At 43.3% G+C, this 23,255-nt stretch overlaps 1 protein-coding gene across 4 annotated transcripts in view; it reads left to right on the forward strand.

Annotated features, from left to right (window-relative positions):
- Positions 1–23,255, forward strand: part of LOC138666017 (ovostatin-like) — a 219,747-nt gene that overhangs the window by 190,349 nt on the left and 6,143 nt on the right. For all 4 annotated transcript variants that reach the window (XM_069754074.1, XM_069754072.1, XM_069754073.1 and 1 more), the window contains 12 exons: positions 2,456–2,687; positions 3,569–3,692; positions 4,715–4,839; positions 13,205–13,256; positions 14,316–14,399; positions 15,038–15,214; positions 16,269–16,344; positions 17,821–17,980; positions 18,155–18,229; positions 19,042–19,204; positions 21,179–21,396; positions 22,596–22,811. In XM_069754074.1, the coding sequence (XP_069610175.1) occupies positions 2,456–2,687; positions 3,569–3,692; positions 4,715–4,839; positions 13,205–13,256; positions 14,316–14,399; positions 15,038–15,214; positions 16,269–16,344; positions 17,821–17,980; positions 18,155–18,229; positions 19,042–19,204; positions 21,179–21,396; positions 22,596–22,811 (1,702 nt within the window). The remainder of the gene's footprint in view (positions 1–2,455; positions 2,688–3,568; positions 3,693–4,714; positions 4,840–13,204; positions 13,257–14,315; positions 14,400–15,037; positions 15,215–16,268; positions 16,345–17,820; positions 17,981–18,154; positions 18,230–19,041; positions 19,205–21,178; positions 21,397–22,595; positions 22,812–23,255) is intronic.

Raw genomic sequence — 23,255 nt, forward strand, 5'->3', positions numbered from 1 at the left:
TAATTCTGGGAAACCCCTTTAGGCAATGGTGGGTGCATATTGGATTTGGCAAGCAGAAGCCATCAGATGTCTTCACACTTTAGAGAGGGAAAAACTGCAGCTGTAACCTCCCCATTCCCCTTTATCATCTTCTACTGGCTGATTTTGCTTGAACGTGCCTGAAAAAAGGTCAAAAAGAATGGATTTATTTACTGCACTGTCAAAACGACTTGCTGTGAATGTGATCTGTCTTTCTTCACTTCTTTCACCCAATTCAGACTTTCAAAGTTGTGAAGTGGCTAAAAGAAGTGACCGTCCTCACTTTTGACGAGTCCCGCTTCTAAAGGGTGCTTCACTTTCTAGTTTACCCAGAAAAATTGCTGCTAACTTCTAAAATACGATCTATCGTGCTGTAATTTGGACTGTACAAACCTTGGTTCATGAAAAATTTGTTTTAAAGCGGGTGTTGAAAATGTCCACCGTTGACAGGCAAGCACGTCTGCAGGCGTGTATGTATTCCTCAGGACGCCTGGGCTCATAGCTTGAATTTCTCGCTGTTTGCTCTAGTGGCTTGTTACTGGAAACCCAACCTTTCAAATGGCTCCAATGGAAAAAATCCAGCGCGAACATTCTTTTTCTCTGGATCAGGCCCTTTCAAATCGTGAACGATAGTGACTCTGTATGGGTGAACACGACCTTTCTTGGCTGCCCGTTGACATGTGGAATACGACCTACTTGTCTCCTGGGGAAACCTGTGTATGATTTACGTGGAGTTGCCAGAAGTCGCTGTTTCACATCTTGAATTGTTTTCTCAGACATTTTTGGACATTGTCAATCATGCCTATCCAGTAATGTTCCAGATTATTCACCAATGACAGAATATCCGGTTTGGACTTTAGATTTTGACCTCCCAAACTTCTTTAGAAACTCTTTCGTCCCTCTTTAAGAACTCCATTTTCCAATAAGTTTTCACAATGAATGCGCTCCTCCAAACTGTATCTGTACATTGTTAACAAATGAAGAAGGAATTCGGCAGAAATGAAGTACAAGCACCGCATGTAATCTACCGACCCGCAGGAAGGCGTGTAATAAGTCTCGTAGTGGTGATGACTGGCAGGGCAGCAAGCCTAAGGGACCACTCGGCACAATGTTTCTAGTCCCTGTCGCTTCTCATGTACAGTCCAAATTTCAGAACGGCCCACCATCTTTTAGAAGTCAGAGCAATTTTTCACAGTAAACTAGAGCGTGAATCGCCTTGTATCGTTTGTATGACATTTTATTTTTAAAAAATAAGGTTCTTAGATGAGTAACATTTTAAAGTGCTTCTATAAACATGCGACTTTACAATTTTCTTATTAAAAATCTTCTTTCGTCTTGACAGTTTTTTTTTTTTATTTTAATTTTTTTTTTTTTATTTTATTGCACTCAGCTCATTGCCTAGGTAACAGGCCACCCTATAGTCCTCAGAGTAGCCAGTTACCCAGGTGATGATGCATGCTGCATACACATTCTGTGCTTTAGAGCCTGCAAGTGCCCTGAAGTGGTCCACCTCGGCCAGTCTCCCTGCGCTACAGAAGCAAAGCTACCTCTGCTAGTATGATGGGAGAGTGCTCACTTCAGACCAGTGGTGAAACCATGACGCTGGTCCAAACTGTCAATCTTCAGGAGACAACCGCCTCGGCAATTATGAAGCCGGGAGGCAGAAGAGAGGTGTGCTCTTGAAGATGGAGAAGGCTTCTTTAGGGCCGCTATACACATTAGACTAAAGTTAGCCAAACCCACCTGTATCAGTCGACGGTCTAGCATGTATGGGGTCTTCTTGGCTCTCCCCAGAAAGATGTCTGGTTAAGAGAAGGATCCGGCCTGCAGAATTTCAGCGGTCCACATTTTTATTTTGCAGTAGATGGGCCATTGCTAGAGAAGTCTCTGGGTGCCCAGTGATGCTGTGTACGGGGGATTTGGAAGAGACCGCTGTCAGTCAATTGATCAATTACTGTAGCTATATTGGGGGACTGAACAGATTTTTGAATGTCTATAGTAGCTGCAGGCAGGGGGATCGGGGCTTTATTTATGCCTCTTATAATTACCCATTAGAGACCTTTTTTTCTTAAGTAAAAAATGTGTAAAGTTTCTCCTTGTGAAGATCACCAGGTCGGCATAGAGAGACTTTTAGGCCATGCAATGCTCTCCTGGGAGTTTGGCACTAGACCTATTCTTCTCTGAACAGGCTACTTGCATACATAAGAAATCTTTACATATGATGACTAACCTTGTGCATTGCTTTACCCATTGGCGAACCAGGTGGTGTTGCATTAGTCTAACAGCACGCCATGAGACAATATGGTGATGGCCATTTCCCAGCGATTGCTCTGTTTATAAATACATAAGACACTGTTGTGAAATCTAGTGTATCTAATTTGTTTGTGGGGATTTTTCTGCATAAAGAGGTAATTTTTAATTTTGTAATCTCTCATAGTGAAAATGGCACAGGCTATTTACCTCTGGTGGTTCCTGGCACTATCACTGAATGGAAAGCTGACATGGTCTGTTTTGACTGGTCGAATGGTTTTGGAATGAGCAAGGACCCGGCCAACTTCACCTCTTTCCAGGAGTTCTTTGTATCCGACTTTCTTCCGTACTCCTTTGTTCGAGGAGAGACTCTGATTGTAAAAGTTGTGATATCCAATTACTTGAACAAGTGTGCCAAGGTGAGGATTTGCCATCTGTTGTGTGTTTCTTACTCCTCAGGGGTGTAGCTAGGGGGACGGGGTTTGCAGAACATGTTTATCATTTTGGATCCACGGGGTGGAAAAACAAAAAAAGTTGAGTTGCTTACACACTATACATCTTTGATTTATGAATTATGGGATTTGTCTGGCTGAGTCATAGGCAATTTTCACTGAGGCAAAGAAGGGTACTACCTTAGCGCCATATCCACTAACCCTGGCAAGAGTAGAGTGCTTGGTTGGTGGTGCCCTCTTTGTCATCTACTGGTCATATGGATGAATGATTTGCAGCCACGTTCCAGTCACTTGAAAGCCAGCACTCATTATTTCCATACAATGACAAAGTTTTAAAATGAAGAAATTTTTTTTATACTATGTTATGTAAAACCAGATAATGCTAGAAAGACAAGACTGCAGCTAGGGGGGTTGGTGGGGGACTCGCTAGGTGTTTTAGGGGGTGCAAATAGAAAAGCAGGAAGGCGTGAGAGACAATATTGAACGAATGGTCAGATCAGTACTTGTGACCTGGATCCCTGAGTCATGGCTGTGTCAATGGCGTAGTACATAGGATTCTCTCTGTGTTGCTCTTTACAGAATGAAGCTGTACCGTTCTGTACCACATCATGACTAAGGGTGCTCGGTCACCAGAAACGCGTTGATGGCGCATTTTATTCTCTGTAGTTGCTGATGGTTTTTCTCCTCCACTGAACACATTTTTCAAGTGAATAAAGAAAAGGTTTTTTCACTATCTCTCGTTGAGCTGGATTCCTCATCATTTCTCTGACCATTCTGTACTGCAGACTTTTTTTAGTTATTTTCTCAAAACCTATTCCTTAAAATTCTGACATGTCCCATCTGTGCAGGTCCGTGCAACACTGCAACCTTCCAGCGACTACACAGTAGAAGCATTGGACGCGGACAGCGAGAAATGTGTTTGCTCTGGGCAACGGGCCTCTTACTCCTTTAGTTTGAAAGCCATATCAGTAGGTAAGTTAACGTCAAATCCGGACATCTAAAATGGATAATCTTATACTGCATGCTCCATTACGGTCGCCTGATTTCAAGATTACTTAGAAATTCTTATATTAAGATCCATAATGGGGCCAGAAAACAACCTCTTCCTAGAAACGAGCAAAATGATCGGTATTGCCCTGGCCCAGTGTTACCAGAGGGTTAATCAGCGTGATGTCCACAACGAGCAACAGAGAATGTTCATTTATTAAGAATATCCAGCTTAAAACATGAGAACAGGATCAATCTGGTTTCTGAGAGAGACAGATCTGCTGTGCTTTCAGCTTCAGCTCCACACAAGAAATGTGCTCACAGGGAAGGGGAGGAGGAACATCCTGTCTGTAAATGAGGACTCCTTTTTTTTTTTTTTAACTTTGTTGACATGTGAACAATATGCATGCAGATATATAAATCCCATCATATTAAACAAACAATAGTTGTTGCAATACATACAGATCAATATGCATTAGGCCAACACCCAGCTTCCAATCTGACTGCCAATGCTGTCTACCCTGCCTGACACCCTTGGTCTGGCATCTTTGGTACCTCTTGCATTTACTAACCCTTCGTATGTCATGCCATCTTGTGCAACGTCATGACCACAAATGGTGCCCAGTATGGCAGGTCAAGGATGCCAAAATTCACTACCCTGGTCCATTTGCCATCAAGTACCAAACTGGTCACCGGACCAGTGCAGCACAAATCTTTATGCTTAATTCGAGATGGACACCATAGTGGACTTCTCTCTGTAAGACACAAGGGGAAGAACTGCCAGAAAACATGTTCCATGATGTGATGAATCCCATCAGCCCTTTCTTTTTTTTACTTTATTTTTTTTATATGGATGGCTATACACTTGAACATTGTTCACTTACTTTTCTCCATTAGATGCTTTCCACTTGTCAAAAAAAAATAATTTTTAAAAAAAGTTTAATATGTTCATTGATTGCACTGATGTCTACCCAACCTGTAAATGTATATGCTTCAACTTGCTGCAGGAACGGTGTCGGTCACTATAACAGGTGAAACTGTCCATCTTGGCAAAACAACAACATGCGAAGGTTCCGCTGACCAAGATGGGGTCTCTTACAAGGATACCATCGTGCGATCGATCATTATAGAGGTATTTTGTTCCTAATTAATAGTTTTGCAACTAGGCTTCCTCTTCTCTCCTCTATTCCGAAGCAAAAATTCACATTTATTCAGTCGCCATGACAGCACAACGAGAGAGAGGGGATCCGCCCTTCAGGGACAGGAAACCTACAGACATAAAAAGGGCGGTACCTCCCTCCCACGTCAGTTGGTTTCCTGTCCCTGACAGCGGAACCTCTTCAGACAGGCCCTGAGAAGAGGGTCGAAGCTAAGAAGATATCCCCACTCCTGGCAGGCCGGTGCAGGTAGCGGGGGTCCCCTACCTTGGCCTGATCAGGAGGCAGGAAGCACCACACGGCAGGGGGACTGTTTAGTGTAGGTGGCGGCAGGAGGAAGCAGCCTCAGTCATATAGGCTGGCTTCTATGGTGGCCATAAAGGAGTACCTGGGGAGTGTGTGCCGGATGACGTGCTGCGCTGCTGGGTTTCCGGAAGCCAGTCGGTGCCTTGCGGGGGTGCGGCGTTGGTCTGGTGGAGTGCCGCTGCCGTCCGGGTCCGCGTGTCTGCTGGGCGCCGCCGCCGCGTCAGGAAGGGGCGTGTCCGGATGACGCGGCGGGCGGCGCGGCCGGGCATGCGCAGTGGAGCTGTTCTCCGGCTAATGGCGGCGCCCAGCTGCGGGGACGTCGGGGCTTCGGGGGAGGGCAGCGCAGTGTGAACAATGGTCCCCATCAATCGAATGGCTGACACCTGGGATTCCCTGCTAACCCCCATCCGGGGGCGGTACCTTGGGGGCATTGTTTAAGGCTGCAAGCTGGGATGGCTGATGTTCCTTGCCCATTCCATTATGGAGTCGCCAGAAGGGACTAACGGCAGCCAGCAGCAGCAGTCAGAAAAGCCTCGGAAAAGCTCCCAGCGTCGGTCTAGTGGCAGTAGCCGCACTGGTGGAGCTAAGGAGGCTGGAGTTTCTATACCAAAGTCCTCAAGCCGTAAGGATTTGCCGGCTACGAAGGACCCCCCCATCTACGGTACCACTCATTACTGGCGGGGTAAGTGATCTTCGTGAAAGTTCACTTAGTGATGGTTATGTTCCCCTTGTCTTTTCCTCTCTCCTTACTAGGGGAGAAAAAGTTTGTCTAAAGCTAAACATAGGCAGTGTGCCGAATGCGCAGAGCCGCTTCCGGATGGGCATTTGAAAAAGTTATGCAAAACATGTATCCAACGCCTGCTAGAGGAGGAGGCTCCTGATCTAACCTCTACAATAAGAGAGATGGTTAGACAGGAAATTAAAAGTTCTGTGAGATCCAGGTCTCGGGGAACGGAAGTTAGAAAATCCTCCCCTTTATCTGATGTAGATTCGGACTCGGGTGAGCTGAGCTCAGGGTCCCTTCCGTCTACTTCCTCCTCTGAAGATCAACAGTCCAGTCAAGCCTGCTTGTCCCTGGATAGGGTTAACCATCTAGTTAAAGCAGTTAACAGTACAATGGGGATAGAGGATACCCAGTCGGAATATTCCATTCAAGATGTTATGTTCAAAGGTATTGAGCGGAAGTCCCGAAGAGCCTTTCCAGTGATTGACAAAATCAAATCACTAATCTCAAAGAAATGGAAGAAACCAGAGAGGAAGGGTTCGCTTCCGCCAGCTTTTAAAAGAAGATATCCCTTTGAGGAGGAGGCTTCATCCTCATGGGATAAAGTTCCGAAACTGGATGCGGCAGTCGCTAAGGCCGGCGTCACACTTGCGAGTTTTACGGACGTAAGAGCGCAGAATCTACGTCCGTAAAACTCGCAAAAAATACGGCACAATTATTCTCTATGCCCCTGCTCCTATTTGCCGTATTTTACTGATCAGTATTATACGGCTTTCTACGGCCGTACAAAATCGCAGCATGCTGCGTTTGTCACCGTACTGCGCAAGAAATACGCCAATGAAAGTCTATGGAAGCCTGAAAAATACGGATTACACACGGACAAGCAGTGTGACTTGCGAGAAATACGCAGCGCTGTTAGAGAGAAAAGCCGGCAATTCAGTGCGGTGTACAGTAAAATCACACTGACCGCTTACAGTCCAATAGGTCGAATAAATGTGTACACATAGAATAGGTATATATATATATATGTCAGTGAGACACATATATGTATATATATATATTAATATTTATTCCAGCGCTATACAGCTTGAAAGCCGGTAATTCAATTACCGGCTTTTTCTTTCTCCTTCCTAAAACCCGACATGATTTGAGACATGGTTTACATACAGTAAACCATGTCTTCTCTCCATTTTTTTTGCAGATTCCACACTACTAATGTCAGTAGTGTGTATCTGCAAAATTTGGCCGTTCTAGCTCTTAAAATAAAGGGTTAAATGGCGGAAAAAATTGGCGTGGGCTCCCGCGCAATTTTCTCCGCCAGAGTAGTAAAGCCAGTGACTGAGGGCAGATATTAATAGCCTGGAGAGGGTCCACGGTTATTGCCCCCCCCCCCTGGCTAAAAACACCTGCCCCCAGCCACCCCAGAAAAGGCACATCTGGAAGATGCGCCTATTCTGGCACTTGGCCACTCTCTTCCCATTCCCGTGTAGCGGTGGGATATGGGGTAATGAAGGGTTAATGCCACCTTGCTATTGTAAGGTGACATTAAGCCTAATTAATAATGGAGATTAATAATGGCAGATATTTTTAGCCAGGGGGGGGCCAATAACCGTGGACCCTCTCCAGGCTATTAATATCTGCCCTCAGTCACTGGCTTTACTACTCTGGCGGAGAAAATTGCGCGGGAGCCCACGCCAATTTTTTCCGCCATTTAACCCTTTATTATATAGGGTATATATATATTTTCTTTTCTTTTTGGGACACATGGATCACTTCTATAGCGGTATGTTGGTTTTGCAAGCCTGCGATAAAAACACGCAGTACGGATGCCATACGGATTACATACGGAGGATGCCATGCGCAAAAAACGCTGACACACCCTGCCTACGGAGGAGCTACGGACCACTTTTTTTGGGACTTTTCAGCGTATTACGGCCGTAATATACGGACCGTATTGTTTTACGCTGTGTGTGACGCCGGCCTAAGGCGTGCAAGAAAACATCTCTCCCCTTTGACGACTTGGGAAACTTGAAGGATCCATTAGATAGGAAAGCTGATACCTTCCTTAAAGGGGCTTGGGAGACTTCAGCTGGGTCCTTGAGACCAGCTATAGCAGCCACCTGTACCGCTTGATCCTTGATGGTATGGTTAGGTCACCTCGAAGATCAGCTCAAAGATAAAGTCCCTAGGACAGAAATATTGTCCTCTATGCCTATAATCCAGGATGCAGCAGCTTTCCTTTCGGACGCATCGGCAGACTTGGTCAGGTTGGCCGCCAGGTCCTCAGCGTTGTCTAACGCAGCCCGAAGAGCGTTATGGATAAAATGTTGGCCAGGGGACTTACAAGCCAGAACAAAGTTATGTGGCATTCCCTGTGAAGGAGTAAACAGAAAAGAGAAACAGCGTCAAGCTATATAATGGGGACCACCACTCATATGATAGAAATATAATTTTATTTGTCAACCAAAAGAAACACACAAACACTAACAATAAAATCATTTAAAACCTCGACTCCAAAGAGTCCTGAGTACCAACAAAGGAACCACCACCCCTGGACATGGTGAATAAAGTAGATGTACAGATGATAGGTACACTATGCAAAATACATATATAGATAATATAACTTATGTGGTAATGGATAGAACTGATACACAAAAATATTAATCCTGAACACTTGTACAAGCATGGCACAGCTCGCTTATAACAAAAATGTACATATGGTAAAAATACTGATGTATAGAAATACAGAATAATGATATGTTATACACAAACTATGTACAAAATGTCGCCCATATGATTGAATAAATAAGAGAATTGGAACCGATGCTGGAGGAGTATAAACATACATATATATCATAACCATATACGCATTGTAGTTAGATGAAAACTACTAGCTCAGTCAAATGGTACCAAAGTTGTAAGATGCCATAAAAGACCCCCAGTATGTAACCAATTCTTATGAGGCCTAAAGCCTAAATGCACGTACATGAAGGACGCAAAACAGTGTCAAGTATAACACAACTAGTCATGCTGTGAGACCAGACCCATACCACCTAACACCAGAGGTCCAGGGGGCAGGAGGCCCGACGCGTATCGCCACCTAGCGTGGCTTCGTCAGGAGCTGTGAAGGAGCTCACTTATTCGGACCGGTCCTAGATGAGCTATTGGAAAAGGCGGGGGATAATAAACGCTTTCCCTTCCTAGGAAGACCCTTCTACAGACGAGACTATAATAGAGGATGGTCTAGCCGCAGAAGGCCATATAGAGACTCTAACAGAGAATCTAACAGATACGACAGCAGCAGAAGGAGGGGATTATGTTTAATCCTTCACGAGATGTTAAAAAACCGCAATGACTGGCGGACCAGGTGGGGGGTAGGCTTTCGGCCTTCTACCCAGCCTGGGTACGGATTACAAACAATCCATGGATTCTAAGCATTGTGGGGAAAGGCCTAACCTTTGACTTCCACCATACTCCTCGGGACAAATTTATGTTGACACCTGTTCGTTCCTCCTACAGAACAGTTGGCGCTGGAGTCTGAGGTCCGGGAACTCCAACGGAAGAAAGTTCTAGTCAAAGTCCCTACTGGCGAGGAAGGTAGGGGGTTTTATTCCCCTCTGTTCCTGATCAAAAAACCTGATGGTTCATATCGCACCATTATCAATTTGAAAGGCCTGAACAATTTTTTGTTGATACCCTCCTTCAAAATGGAGTCGGTCAAGACAGCAATAAAATTACTTTTTAACCATTGTTTTATGGTTGTCTTAGATCTCAGACGCCTATTACCATGTTCCAATACATGTAGATCATCAGAGGTTTCTTAGGGTGGCGGTTTCACTAACCGGCACGATAGAACATTTTCAATATCGGGCACTTCCCTTCGGAGTCGCAATCGCACCCCGGGTGTTCACGAAAATCATGGTGGAGGTTATGGCGCACTTGCATGAACAGGATATATTAATAGTCCCTTACCTGGATGATTTGCTAATTGTCGGTCATTCAGAGTCGCATTGCAAAGACCAACTACAGAGGGTCATTAGTGCTTTACACGAGTTGGGCTGGATAACCAATGTCAAAAAGTCACGTCTTCAGCCCCTAAAAGTACAAGAGTTCCTGGGATATGTTATAGACTCTAGTCAGCAGGAATGTCGCCTGCCGGACGCAAAGGTTGCTAAGGTTAAGCAGTTGGTCACCAGAGCAATAAATAATCCCTTAGTGTTGGTCAGAAGTGCGATGTCGATCTTGGGTTCTCTTACGTCCTGTATCCTGGCGGTTCTCTGGGCACAGTTCCACACAAGGACTCTACAATGGGACGTGTTACACAATTCTTGTCGTCTAAGAGCTCACCTCGACAGTAAATTTACACTTTCTGCGGAGACTATACATTCTCTTGGTTGGTGGACTCACACTTCGAATCTACGCAGGGGGGTCCCTTGGATAAATCATGTGTCTAGAGTATTGACTACGGACGCTAGCCCCAAGGGGTGGGGGGCTCACTTAGGAGAGGATTGGGTTCAGGGGCTATGGCCTCAGTCTGAACAGGACTCTTCCTCCAACTTGAAAGAGCTGTTGGCGGTAAAACATGCATTAAATAAATTCCTTGTACCCCTACAGGGTCGACACGTCAGGCTATTATCAGACAATCTGGTAACTGTGTTCTACATTAATCGTCAAGGTGGCACGCGATCCAGTTCATTGATGGAGGTCGCAAATCGTATCTTTCAGGTGGCCGAAGTACACCTTCTCTCCCTGACGGCGCTTCATATAAAAGGAAGTATCAATACCAAAGCAGACTATCTAAGCCGCAACGTACTCCGACAGGGAGAGTGGTCGCTAAATCCAGCCGTCTTCAATCAAATCATTCAGTTATGGGGTTGTCCAGAGAGAGACCTTTTTGCCAGCAGGGGAAACAAAAAATTACACCAATTCTGCTCCCTAAATCCAAAAGACAACCCATACGCTGTGGACGCTCTGCTGATATCTTGGCGCTTCAGGCTCGCATATGCTTTCCCACCTCTAAATCTAATTCTTTTAGTTCTAAGGAAGATTCGGGAGGACAGGGCCCAGGTAATCTTGATGGCTCCGTTTTGGCCCAAGAGGGCTTGGTTTCCTTGGCTGAGGAAGATGTCTGTCTGCCAACCATGGATCCTGCCAGAGCTACCAGATCTGCTCTCCCAAGGGCCAATCCTCCATCCTCAAGTAGCCAACTTACACCTAGCGGCATGGAACTTGAGAGGTCCTTACTGAGGGGGAAAAGGATTCTCTCAGAATCTGGTAAATACACTCCTTTAAAAGTAGGAAACCCTCTACAACGAGCATTTAGGTTAGTGTGGAGAAAATTTCTATCATATTCAGGGGCTCAAATTGACCAAAAACCATGTATAAACCAGATTCTCGAATTTTTACAAAAAGGCCTAGAGATGGGCTTGGCCACAAGTACTCTTAGAGTTCAGGTGTCAGCGCTGGGGGCATTATATAACCTTAACTTAGCCAGTAATCACTGGATTTCTAGGTTTTTTTAAAGCAGTCACTAGATCTAGACCGATTATTAAACAAAGGTTAGTCCCATGGGACCTAAATCTGGTACTCTGCCCTAACGCAAGCCCCATTCGAACCCATTGATTCCATCCCTGTAAAAATCCTTTCAGTTAAAACAGCCCTGTTGGTTGCACTCACATCAGCTAGAAGGGTTAGTGATCTGCAGGCACTCTCCAGACATCCACCATACATGCAGGTCAGGGAGGATAGGGTAATATTGAAGCCCCATCCCCTATATCTTCCTAAAGTTGCGTCAAAATTCCACAGAGTACAGGAGGTAGTCCTACCCTCATTTTGCTCTAATCCTGCTAACGATAAGGAACGTAGTTTCCATTCCTTAGATGTAAGAAGATGCCTCCTTAAATATATTGCAGTGACAGATGCCTGGAAAAAAGACAACTCCCTGTTTGTAGCCTATCAAGGGGTGAGAAAGGGTCTTGGAGTATCTAAAAACACTCTAGCCAGATGGATTAGGGAGGCGATCTCTCTCGCTTATACCGCAGGTGGCAACGAAGTTCCAGATGGTATAAAGGCACACTCCACGCAGGCCGTAGCATCTTCCTGGGCGGAGAGGTCAGAAGTATCGATCGAAGACATATGTAAGGCGGCCACATGGTCTTCTCCTTCTACCTTTCTTAGACACTACAGATTAGATCTGGGTAGTTCCTCAGACCTTACGTTTGGGAGAAGAGTGCTGGAAGCTATTATTCCCCCCCCCCCTAAATCTTTCGTCTCTGAAAGTCTCTCGTTGTGCTGTCATGGCGACTGAATAAATACATACGCTACTCACCTGGTAGCAGTGTTTTTTCAGGAGCCATGACAGCACCCTTAGATTCCCTACCCTAAGTTTTGGATGTTTCAACACACTGTTGGTTTTGCGTTAAATTCCATGTTCACTGGCATAATAAAATGTATTTATGTATATGCTGCATCTGTGTTACTAACCAAGGTGGTCCTCTCATGCTCTGGAAACAACTGACGTGGGAGAGAGGTACCGCCCTTTTTATGTCTGTAGGTTTCCTGTCCCTGAAGGGCGGATCCCCTCTCTCTCGTTGTGCTGTCATGGCTCCTGAAAAAACACTGCTACCAGGTGAGTAGCGTACGTATTTCTTGGCCACAGAGCAAAATTGGTATTCGAGCCACCAACAGCCATTTAAGATGCTTTCTACTTCTGTGGCAAAAAAATGTTTTGGTTTCCTGGAGCCCCAGGGCCTGGTGTTATTGCTGCCCTGTTTCTAGGTGGAAGGATAAAACCTCTTTAATATTACTAGAGGTTTTTACTTGGTGTGTCCTAGCAAGTTTTCTATCTCTGATTTAGAAAGATTCCAACTCAAGGATAAAATTACACTTTTTCCTCCCATAAAATTAGATTTTTGAACATGCCAAAGGTGATGGTTCTACCAGGCCTCGTAACTGACCTCTAGGTCATATAAGGGGAGATGCCATGCTTTGGGATGTCCAGTTTTTTTTAATAATTTGAATCCATATTTTCATGTAAGAATGTGTACAACTGGCAAAACTCATGCACACTCTTAAAGAAAAAAAAAAAAAAAGCCTGTGAGTCCTACTTCCCCCACCCACTTTATTGAGAGCCTGTGAGTCCTGCATAAGTAGGCAGGGCCACTTAGCCCGCTCTTGACATGCTATCCTATCATACATTATGGTCCCTTAGATGGGATGTCCATTTAGAAATGTTATGTCCTTTTGAAACTTTCATTTTCATAATACACAAATTTTATAGCTTTAACTTTTTTTTTTCTTGCTTTATTTAGCCGGAAGGCATTCAACAAGAAGTAACTAAGAGCTCCCTAGTATGTTTAAATGGTAAGATCATGGCTTCGAATGTAATAAAATAAAAAAAAATTAAAAGGAAATGACTTGATAAGATTTTCACTCTGGTAGAGGCCCCTTAGCAAAAATGGTAGGACATTTCAGGGACGACCATGAGCAGGGGATGTGCGAAAATAAATCAAGGGTTAGAATTGTGGTCAGTGCAGTGTCCTTTTTCCATATTTTACTTATACATTTTGTGTTCCTTTCTCCACTATATACTGCCTCCTCCTAACTTCCATTAATCAGTTACCAGTATATCTGAGCAAAAGAATAAATGAAGGGTTTGTGTGTGGTGTGGTTGTTTTTTTTTTTTTTTTTTTTTTTTAAAGAAATGGCCCTAGGTTTGTCCAAAGTTGTCTGCTATTGTAGTTCTGCTACCACAACACATCAGACTCTCACCTACCACGGAAACCTTCAAAAAGAACCTGAAGACCCACCTCTTCCGACAAGCCTACAACCTGCAGTAACCACCGATCGACCAAACCGCTGCACGACCAGCTCTACCCTCACCTACTGTATCCTCACCCATCCCTTGTAGATTGTGAGCCCTCGCGGGCAGGGTCCTCACTCCTCCTGTATCCTCACCCATCCCTTGTAGATTGTGAGCCCTCGCGGGCAGGGTCCTCACTCCTCCTGTATTCTCACCCATCCCTTGTAGATTGTGAGCCCTCGCGGGCAGGGTCCTCTCTCCTCCTGTATTCTCACCCATCCCTTGTAGATTGTGAGCCCTCGCGGGCAGGGTCCTCTCTCCTCCTGTACCAGTTATGACTTGTATTGTTCAAGATTATTGTACTTGTTTTTATTATGTATACCCCTCCTCACATGTAAAGCGCCATGGAATAAATGGCGCTATAACAATTAATAATAATAATATTGCTCCGCTCACTTTTTTTAGTGTTGAGCTGCAATAGAAGACAGACAATGCGTTTTTTTTTTTTTTTTTTTTTTTCATACTCAGCTCAATTAACCTCCTCTTAGAGACCCTTTTAACAGAGCAGATGAGCCCCTGTAGTCACCGCACTGCTAAACTATATTTATTTTTTATTTCAGACACAACTGAAGTGATTCCTATCAGCATTTCACCTCCCGAAAATTCTGTGTCTGATTCCGTGTCGGCAAAGGTGACCGTAATAGGTGAGTACAGAAGAGGTGTATACAGATATATATTTATTGTACTCCTGTTTAGATAGTGCCATTAATTCCAGTGGAATATATATTATTATATATAATATAACTTTCATATTCCGCGGCCCTTTAGATCACTTTCCTCTATGTATACACGTAATGATAGTTTAACCTCTTCATCCCCGGGCAATTTTTTATTTTTTCCCATTATCATTTTTTCCTCCACTTCTATCGAGAGATATATATATATATATATAATTTTTTTTTTTTTTTTTTTTTCTCAAATAAACAAACAATTAATTAGGTGCAGGAGAGACTGCACATATGAAGAAGCATATCATAAAAAGAGAAAGCCGGCAAGTAAATCAAATCCCCAGGACTTTGACGTACGTTTCGCCATTGGCTTCCTCAAGGAGCAAGATTTTGAAAGCATCCACGCCAAATAAACTGTTCAGAAACCTCAGAGTGAACATAGCCCTAGGCATTGGATGTATGGTCCCTTTTACCTATACTTAGTGTTGTAGTCCTTACCTTTGTTTATAGGATGGTGGTCATTGACCACCATATTGTTTTCGGACATTATACAAAGTAAAAATACAAAAATAACCATCTATTCTATTATGTTATTTCTATTATTCTCGCCATAGGGGACATTTTGGGTCGTGCAATCGTGAACCCTGAGTCTTTGATCAATGACCCCACAGGATGTGGTGAACAGAATCTCGCCACTCTCTCCCCAATAGCTTTGGTTCTTGATTACCTGGAGTTAACCGGTCGCCTGACTGAGGAGGCTAGATCCAAAGGCATCCAATATATTGGAAATGGTAATATCTGTGTTTTACAAATAAAGCTCCTCAAGTCATAGACATTGGGATTACAAGCTGAGACAGGGAACATAAACTAAGATTTCTTATAGTTATTTTTATCATGGCTTATATGGAGATTTCACCTTGAAGGGGAAACTATAGAGAACCATAGTTCTCATTTATCTGTAACTAGATGGTAGCCCGATTCTAATGCATCGGGTATTCTAGAATATGTAGGTAGTTTATGAAGATTTTAGAATAATACATTGAATACACAGGATTTGGCCGGCTGCGACCAATTAGTGAAGCGTGGTTCAAATCCCGCGCCAATTCGTGGCTGGACTGTGCCCGTCGCTGATTGGTCGTGGCTGTTTTGCCACAACCAAATCAGTGACTTGGGATTTCCGTGACAGACAGAAAGAAGGAAGTGACCCTTAGACGATTGTATAGTAGATGTGAGATTAAGGGTTGATGTGCCTTCAATTGAAGATTAAAGTCAATGTTGAGTTTCACCCTTATTTGTGAAAACTGTGATCTAATGTGATGCAGAGTGTAATGCGTCCGATCAATGGTAGATATAGCCATCATTTCATCTATTATACATCTATATAGCGCCATTCATTCCATGGCGCTTTACATGTGAAAAGGGGGCAAATATAGACAAATACAATTAAACATGAGCAAAAACCAAAGGCACACAGGTACATAAGGAGTAATCTGTGACTACTAGAGCGATATCAATTTTTTTTTTATTCAATTTTAAAGCTGTTTTCTTTTTGCCATCTGTTTTTGTTGTACAGTAAAGGGAATCTTTAATATTGTCTAAAAAAAAAAAATAAGTTTCAAAATGACTGTAGGGTGAGTGGATACCATTACAGTGAATGGAATACGCCACCAACTGGATCCCATTCATTAAAAATAACACTTTGTACTGTATACACTTAATTCCAGATGCTTCGGCACGGAATGGCTTGGGCTACTGTGCTGTATCAGAACGCCAAAAAAAGGCATGTCAACAAATGATGAGCCAGCGTAGACCAAAATGACGAAGTTTCTTCCTCCTTTATTGTAGGTTACAGGAGGCAGCTTCGCTACCGAAATCCAGATGGAAGTTTCAGTGCTTTCCCACACGGACAACCAAGTTCATGGTGAGAGCATAAAACTGAAAAAAAAATTCTCCAGCTTGGCACACAAATGTAATTTTACCTATGGCATTATTCAGTAAAATACTTTAGCTAGAACCTGTGAACCATTAGAAGGCGATCATAATGACTTAAAGGGACACTGTCACCTGAATTTGGAGGGAACAATCTTCAGCCATAGGGGCGTGGTTTTCGGGTGTTTGATTCACCCTTTCCTTACCCGCTGGCTGCAATATTGGATTGAAGTTCATTCTGTCCTCCGTAGTACATGCCTGCACAAGGAAATCTTGCCTTGCGCAGGCGTGTACTATGGAGGACAGAGAATGAACTTCAATCCAATATTGCAGCCAGCGGGTAAGGAAAGGGTGAATCAAACACCCGAAAACCACGCCCCTATGGCTGAAGATTGTTCCCTCCAAATTCAGGTGACAGTCCCTTTAAATGTAGCAGCCTCACTAACCTCAATATTCCCAGCAGCAGCTCACACTTGTATTAAATGTGTTCACCAAACAGACACATCCCTGTTTGGCTCCAACACACCTTTCTTATCAGAGCAGACTGCCTTCCTCCAGTCTCAACACAATATCCACTCTACTGAGCAAACCCAGCTGCTGTTAATAGCATTGTACATCCTGGACTGGATCACAGGACAGACTTTTTCTAGCCCGGAACTTTTGGTTACTCCAAAAACCTGGACTAAAAATCCAGTTGCATTAAATCCTCTCAGTATTCTATAGTGTACAGTGTGTGTGTGTGTGTGTGTGTGTGTGTGTGTATATAATGCATGCGTCCCCAAGAAACTCAATGTATTATGCTGGCCACTAGAACACTCAAAGTAGGAGGACACTACTTTTTTTTTTTTTTTTTTTTTTTCCATTTTTTTTTTTCTTCAGATCAACTTTGATGTGTAGACTTGTGCAGATGAGCAGTCATCACAATTTTTTTTTATTTTATAGGCTAATAAAGAGAGTACAGTAAGGAAATTGATATCTTCAATATGGTCGTCTTCATAGGAGTGTATAAAAACATAAAGCTGGAAAATTTAGATAAACAGGACAAAAATAGTAACACTATTTTCCTGATTTTTGGCATCCATTTTATTTTGTCCCTGTTCCCCCTCCGTATCTGAGACAGGTCTTTATAGTCAAGTGGGTGTGGCCTCAACTCTTCTCTCTGAGTGTTTTCTTATAGAAATCTAGCGGTTTAAGCCAAATTAGGTGTGGTCTCTATCAGGAAGAGGTGGCCATATCTCAGGAACATAGAGGAGCAGGAACCAAAGAAAAACAGAGCTGGATTCAGAAGAACCGTGGCATTTAAAAAAAAAAAAATAATAATAATTACATTTATGACAAGTGATTAGTAATCTTTAAAGATGCAGATGAGATAAATATTTTTAATATGTAATGGGGGAACATGTAATTTTTGGATTGATACCATCTAAATCCAGTCCTTTCACGTCTGTTTGGTTTCTGTTGCCTTCAGGTTGACTCTTAAGGTTCTGGAAACCATGCTGCGCATTAAGAAGTACTACCCTGTAGAAGACAGAATATTACAGGGAGCCTTGGTGTACCTGGAAAACCTGAGGGACAAGACCACCGGGGGCTTCAAACCACAAGGGACTCTATTTAACAATGGACTGAGGGTAATTTGCTACAGTTCAGTGTAATCATTATCTTAGGAGGGAAGGTACGAGCCATAACTGGATGCAGAAAAATCCGTAACCATGCCATATTCCAGGGCGGTCCTTCATGAGAACAGTAATTTCAACTAGCTGAGCACAGGGAGTTTTACTGTATCTTATGTATTTTTTTTTCAGGGCGGTGCTGAAGACAATGTCAGCTTTACCGCGGCAGTGGCGGCTTTCCTGCTCCAGACCGAATATAGCGCCACTGTAAGTTCCTACATTTTCCCTTGTTTGTGGATCTTTCGTACTTTGGTAACGCAAAAGTTCTACAACCCTGGGTTCAAATCCCAAGAGCACTAAATCTGCTTTAGGTTTACACTCAAAATCATAGCCAAATTTCCATAAAATTACTCCTAACGGCCTAATGCCAGAGATTAGGGAATACATTAATTTATAAGATTGGAAGGTATAGCATTTTTATGGTCACTGCATATCTTGACCATAGCATGGTATTATAGATGCGTCCTGGAAGAGTTTGTGATAGTACCTATTGTTTAAAGCATTATTGCCATCTTCATAGATGGATGTTGTCATAGTACTGGTAAATACAAGCAATTTTGTAATTTACTGCTTATTAAAATTTTCAGCCGTTCTTGAGATATTGACACTTTTGTCTACAGTTCATTGCCTTGGAGACCGACCACTGCATGTACAGTGCTTAACAAGCTCTTTTACACTGAGCATGTAAGCACTGTTTGGAAGCTGTCCAGGATCACTGAAGCGCACTGTTGCCTCCCCATCTCGTTAGAACACAGTGCTTACAAATTATGTAGCAGTGGTGGTCGGTCTCCTAGGCAACGAACTTTAAACAAAAGAAAATAACAATGGTAATAGCTTACAATTGGCTGTAAATTTTAAATAAAAAAAGTACTTTTCTTTTTTTTTTTTTTTCAAGCGTTTTCTGACAAAATCCATCTATTTAGATGGGAATATAACCCTTTAATGATCGTATTAGTTAGTAGAGATATTCACACCATGGCCATGAATTTAATTTATTTAATTGTTTTTTTTCTATGAAGCCTACTCTGCTCCGTGAAGCTATGACTTACCTGGTCACCGCCTCTCAGAAAGAACAAAGTGTCTACAATAAGGCTTTGCTGCTGTATGTCTTCCGCGTGGCTGGGAATGAGGAAAGGAGCAAAGCTTTATTAAACCAGTTGAAAGAAGTGCAGATTGAAGACGGTACGTTGGAAACTACGGTCACTGAACCATCCATCACCAGGACCTAATCATAGATGACGTTCCTTCACCTGAGGCAAAAATCTAGTTCCTTGTATCTATAATTTCTGGCTTGGGCTTTTTGGCTCCTACTTGACTCCAGCAGCAAGCGCCACCACATTTCCATCCCCCTACTACCCCTAACTGACGCTCTTGATGCTGGATTCTCTTTGTATAAAAATAAAAAAAAAAATAAAAAAGAGATATGAAGTCTAATTCCTCTAGTTCATAATGATTCCAGCATTTTTCATTTACCAGAAATTTCCATGGTGGAAATAATAATCCAGGAAACCCAATAGTCCATTTTAAAAGAATTTTGTCATATATTTTATCAGGGAGTTGTACAACATGGATCCTTGCATCCAAAAGTCGTGCCGCACCTGTCTTCAGGTTGTGTGGTATTGTAGCTCAACTCCAATCAGTTAGAGTTGATCTTTAATACCAAGCCTGGAAAATCCCGTTTATTGTCTTTACCCATAAGAAACAAAGTGTAGCCTTCATTTTTATTTTAATAGAGTTAGTAATATATGTGAAAAAAAGCAACTTTGTAACATATCTTATCAGAGGAATCTGCTTCTTTCTCCTCCTAGTCTGCTTTTACGCTCTCAATTCTGGGGTAAAAGCTGTATTCAGTGAAGACAGATTAGTCCATTACTAAAATAGGAGATGACCGTGATTATAAGATTCTACAGTAAGGTGAGGACCAGCGAGAAAGGTCATCTAGACCAGACGTTCTGCTGCAAGTTCTCCTAAAATGAGTTACATTGTAACTTATTTTCATACCAAATATTTAAACTGTTACTGTTATTTCAACAGAACTTGCAGCGAATGTCCGTGTTCCTCTAGCTCAGTGTTTCTCAACTCCAGTCCTCAAGACCCCACAACAGGTCATGTTTTCAGGATTTCCTTAGTATTGCACAGGTGATAATTTCATCACCTACTCAAGCATTAATTCCGTCGCCTCTACAATACTAAGGAAATCCTGAAAACATGACCTGTTGTGGGGTCTTGAGGACTTGAGTTGAGAAACACTGCTCAAGCTCCTCCCCAGAATGTCTGTGTGATCCTTTAGCTCCTCCCCAGAATGTCTGCGTGTTCCTCTACCTCCTCCCCAGAATGTGTTTCTCTAACTCCTTCCCAGAATGTCTGTGTTCCTCTAGATCCTCCCCAGAATGTCTGTTTCTCTACCTCCTCCCCAGAATGTCTGCGTGTTCCTCTACCTCCTCCCCAGAATGTCTGCGTGTTCCTCTACCTCCTCCCCAGAATGTGTTTCTCTAACTCCTTCCCAGAATGTCTGTGTTCCTCTAGATCCTCCCCAGAATGTCTGTTTCTCTACCTCCTCCCCAGAATGTCTGCGTGTTCCTCTACCTCCTCCCCAGAATGTCTGCGTGTTCCTCTAGCTCCTCCTCAGAATGTCTGCGTGTTCCTCTAGCTCCTCCCCAGAATGTCTGTTTCTCTAACTCCTCCCCAGAATGTCTGTTCCTCTAGCTCCTCCCCAGAATATCTGTTCCTCTAGCTCCTCCCTCGAATGTCTGTGTGCTCCTTTAGCTCCTCCCTCGAATGTCTGTGTGCTCCTTTAGCTCCTCCCTCGAATGTCTGTGTTCCTCTAGCTCCTCCCTCCGGTCTCCTCCTCATTGAGGAGCAATTGTCATTTCCTTTTTCAGTAATATGAAAATCTGTCTTCACCGAATACATATTTACCCATGAATCGAGAATGAAAGATCAGTCCAGAAGGAGAAAGAAGCCGTTTTCTCTGATCAGATATTAGAAAGTTGCTTATTTTAATATGTATTATTGATTTAGGAAAGTCACCGTCATTTCAGTTTTTAAGGACTTTACTATAGATAAAATGTTAATGTTCACGGTGTATAAAGGTCAAAAACGTTATATACAAAACAAATTAGCGAATGTCCCTTTTTGTTTAACCGTTTCTTACAGAAGGCACCATTCACTGGGAGCGTCCCAGCAAACCAAACAAGCCTACGTCCTACATGTTCCCTGCACGCGCTGCATCTGCCGATATAGAGATCTCGGCCCTTGTACTGCTCGCCTTAACCACAGGGAAACCTCCACTGGCGGATCTCGACTACATATCTCAGGTTGCTAACTGGTTCCCAAGGCAGCAGAATGCACAAGGATCATACAGCACTACATCGGTAATATATGAACTTGAGAAGGGACGACCTGTTAATCTAAAAAATGTTACACAAATTTACAGATTATTAAAAGGTTGTTCTTATGATCGTTCTTCAGGAGCACAACGCTCCTCTGCCTCCTGCTTGCTTTGCACTTCTAATGATGCATGGCTGAGACACTGGCTTAAATTATGCGATCTGTCATGCTGCAAGCAGAAGGCAGCTGCCTCCTGTACAAACACAGGGGCACAGAAGCCATCGGGATCTAGTGATCCGGCCAGCTTCAGTGCAGCACTTACAAGCTCTATACCATAGAACTGGAAAGCAAGCGGAAACCGGACACCACTGATAGACTGCAGAGCAGGACTTGGGCAACAAGCAGTATATATTATAATAAATAATCCTTTTTTTTTCTTGGGAAAAGAGAAATTTTTTTACAACTCGGTAAACTGCAATGTTGCTTGTTTTTACAATTACATTGAAATCTGACTAATTTTCGATAATGAGAAAACTCCCTTTAAAGCCTTAACATTTTTCTGCCCTTTTTAAATTTTGTTAGCATCGAGTTAGTACCATGTGTTGCTTCACAGGTCTCTATTAGAGCATTAAAACTTATACAGTAGCAAAGTGAAAGTTTTTTTTTTGTTTTTTTTGTTTGTTTTTTTTAAGTCCAGAGTTCTTTACTGAGTAATTTTGTTCAGCATTTAAAACTTAATTTTTCAGACAAAGCTGCAAATTCTTTTCATATTGATAGATTTAAGCTTCCTTTATCCACCACCAGGGGAGCTAGGGAGCATATTGCACAATGGTCTCATTGAGCTGTACACAGTCTGCAGTGAGCTCCCCCTAGTGGCCGCAAGCAGACAGAATTTATCATTAGAGGGGTTGTCCAGACTTACAGTATTGATTACCTATTTGCAGGATGTCTGGGGGTCTGACACCTGATCAGTTGTTTTCTGCTTCAATGGGGATTTAGCAGACTCTTGACTCCTCTGACAGTAGTTGACTCCCGAAGGAAACAAAGGATTGAGAATTAGTAAGTCCATTTGAAGAGGTTGTCTGGAGACAACAAGTCTCATCATGTCCAATCCTTACATGTGTTGGCTGAAGAGCTGATGCACGTTGGGTGGCTGCCAGTCCTGCCACAGACTCTTCTGACCTTGGTCTAATGTGTAAGGCCCTCATCGCTCTCGTTACATTCCTACTTTTGTCTTTTTCAGGACACTGTGGCGGTTCTACAAGCCTTGTGTAGTTACGGAGCATTGGTGCATCAAAAATATTTCAATAATACAGTGGAAGTCAAACATGGAGATGAAGTGGTCAAAGAGTTCACCCTTAACTATGACAATCAGCTCTTACTGCAAACCCAAGATTTGCCCGATATCCCTGGGGAATACAGCTGGAATATCAATGGGAAGGGCTGTGTCCTGCTGCAGGTAATATATATTTCTTCATTGAGGAGCACAAATGGTGACCAGGTCAAGCTTCCCCAAAAATGTCATAAGACCTAAGACACGTCTTGGGCCAGTCTGGTGGCCCAGTGGTTAGTAGCAATGGGATCCTTGCCACCCTTTCAGCAACCATTGAGTCTTTCGGGACACTGATTGTACTATGACCGTCTTTCCGCCTAGTAAGGCTAGGTTCAGATTGCGTTGGTGCAATCAGTTTGGCGCCTAGCACTAGTGGATTGTGCTAACGCAATGTTTTGTAAAGGGGTCGCGTTAAACGTCCCCGCTCTTGCAGATCTCCGATCTGCGAGAGCGGGGAACGGACCGCGGCACGCCACAAAACACCGGCACATCGCTAGCGTGTGCCGAAAATGGCACGCGCTAGTGATGCGCGTCCCCATTGCTGTGAATGGGCGCGCTAACTGACGCGTT

This window comes from Ranitomeya imitator, chromosome 2 (genome assembly GCF_032444005.1).
Source record: "Ranitomeya imitator isolate aRanImi1 chromosome 2, aRanImi1.pri, whole genome shotgun sequence".
Lineage (NCBI taxonomy): Eukaryota > Metazoa > Chordata > Amphibia > Anura > Dendrobatidae > Ranitomeya > Ranitomeya imitator.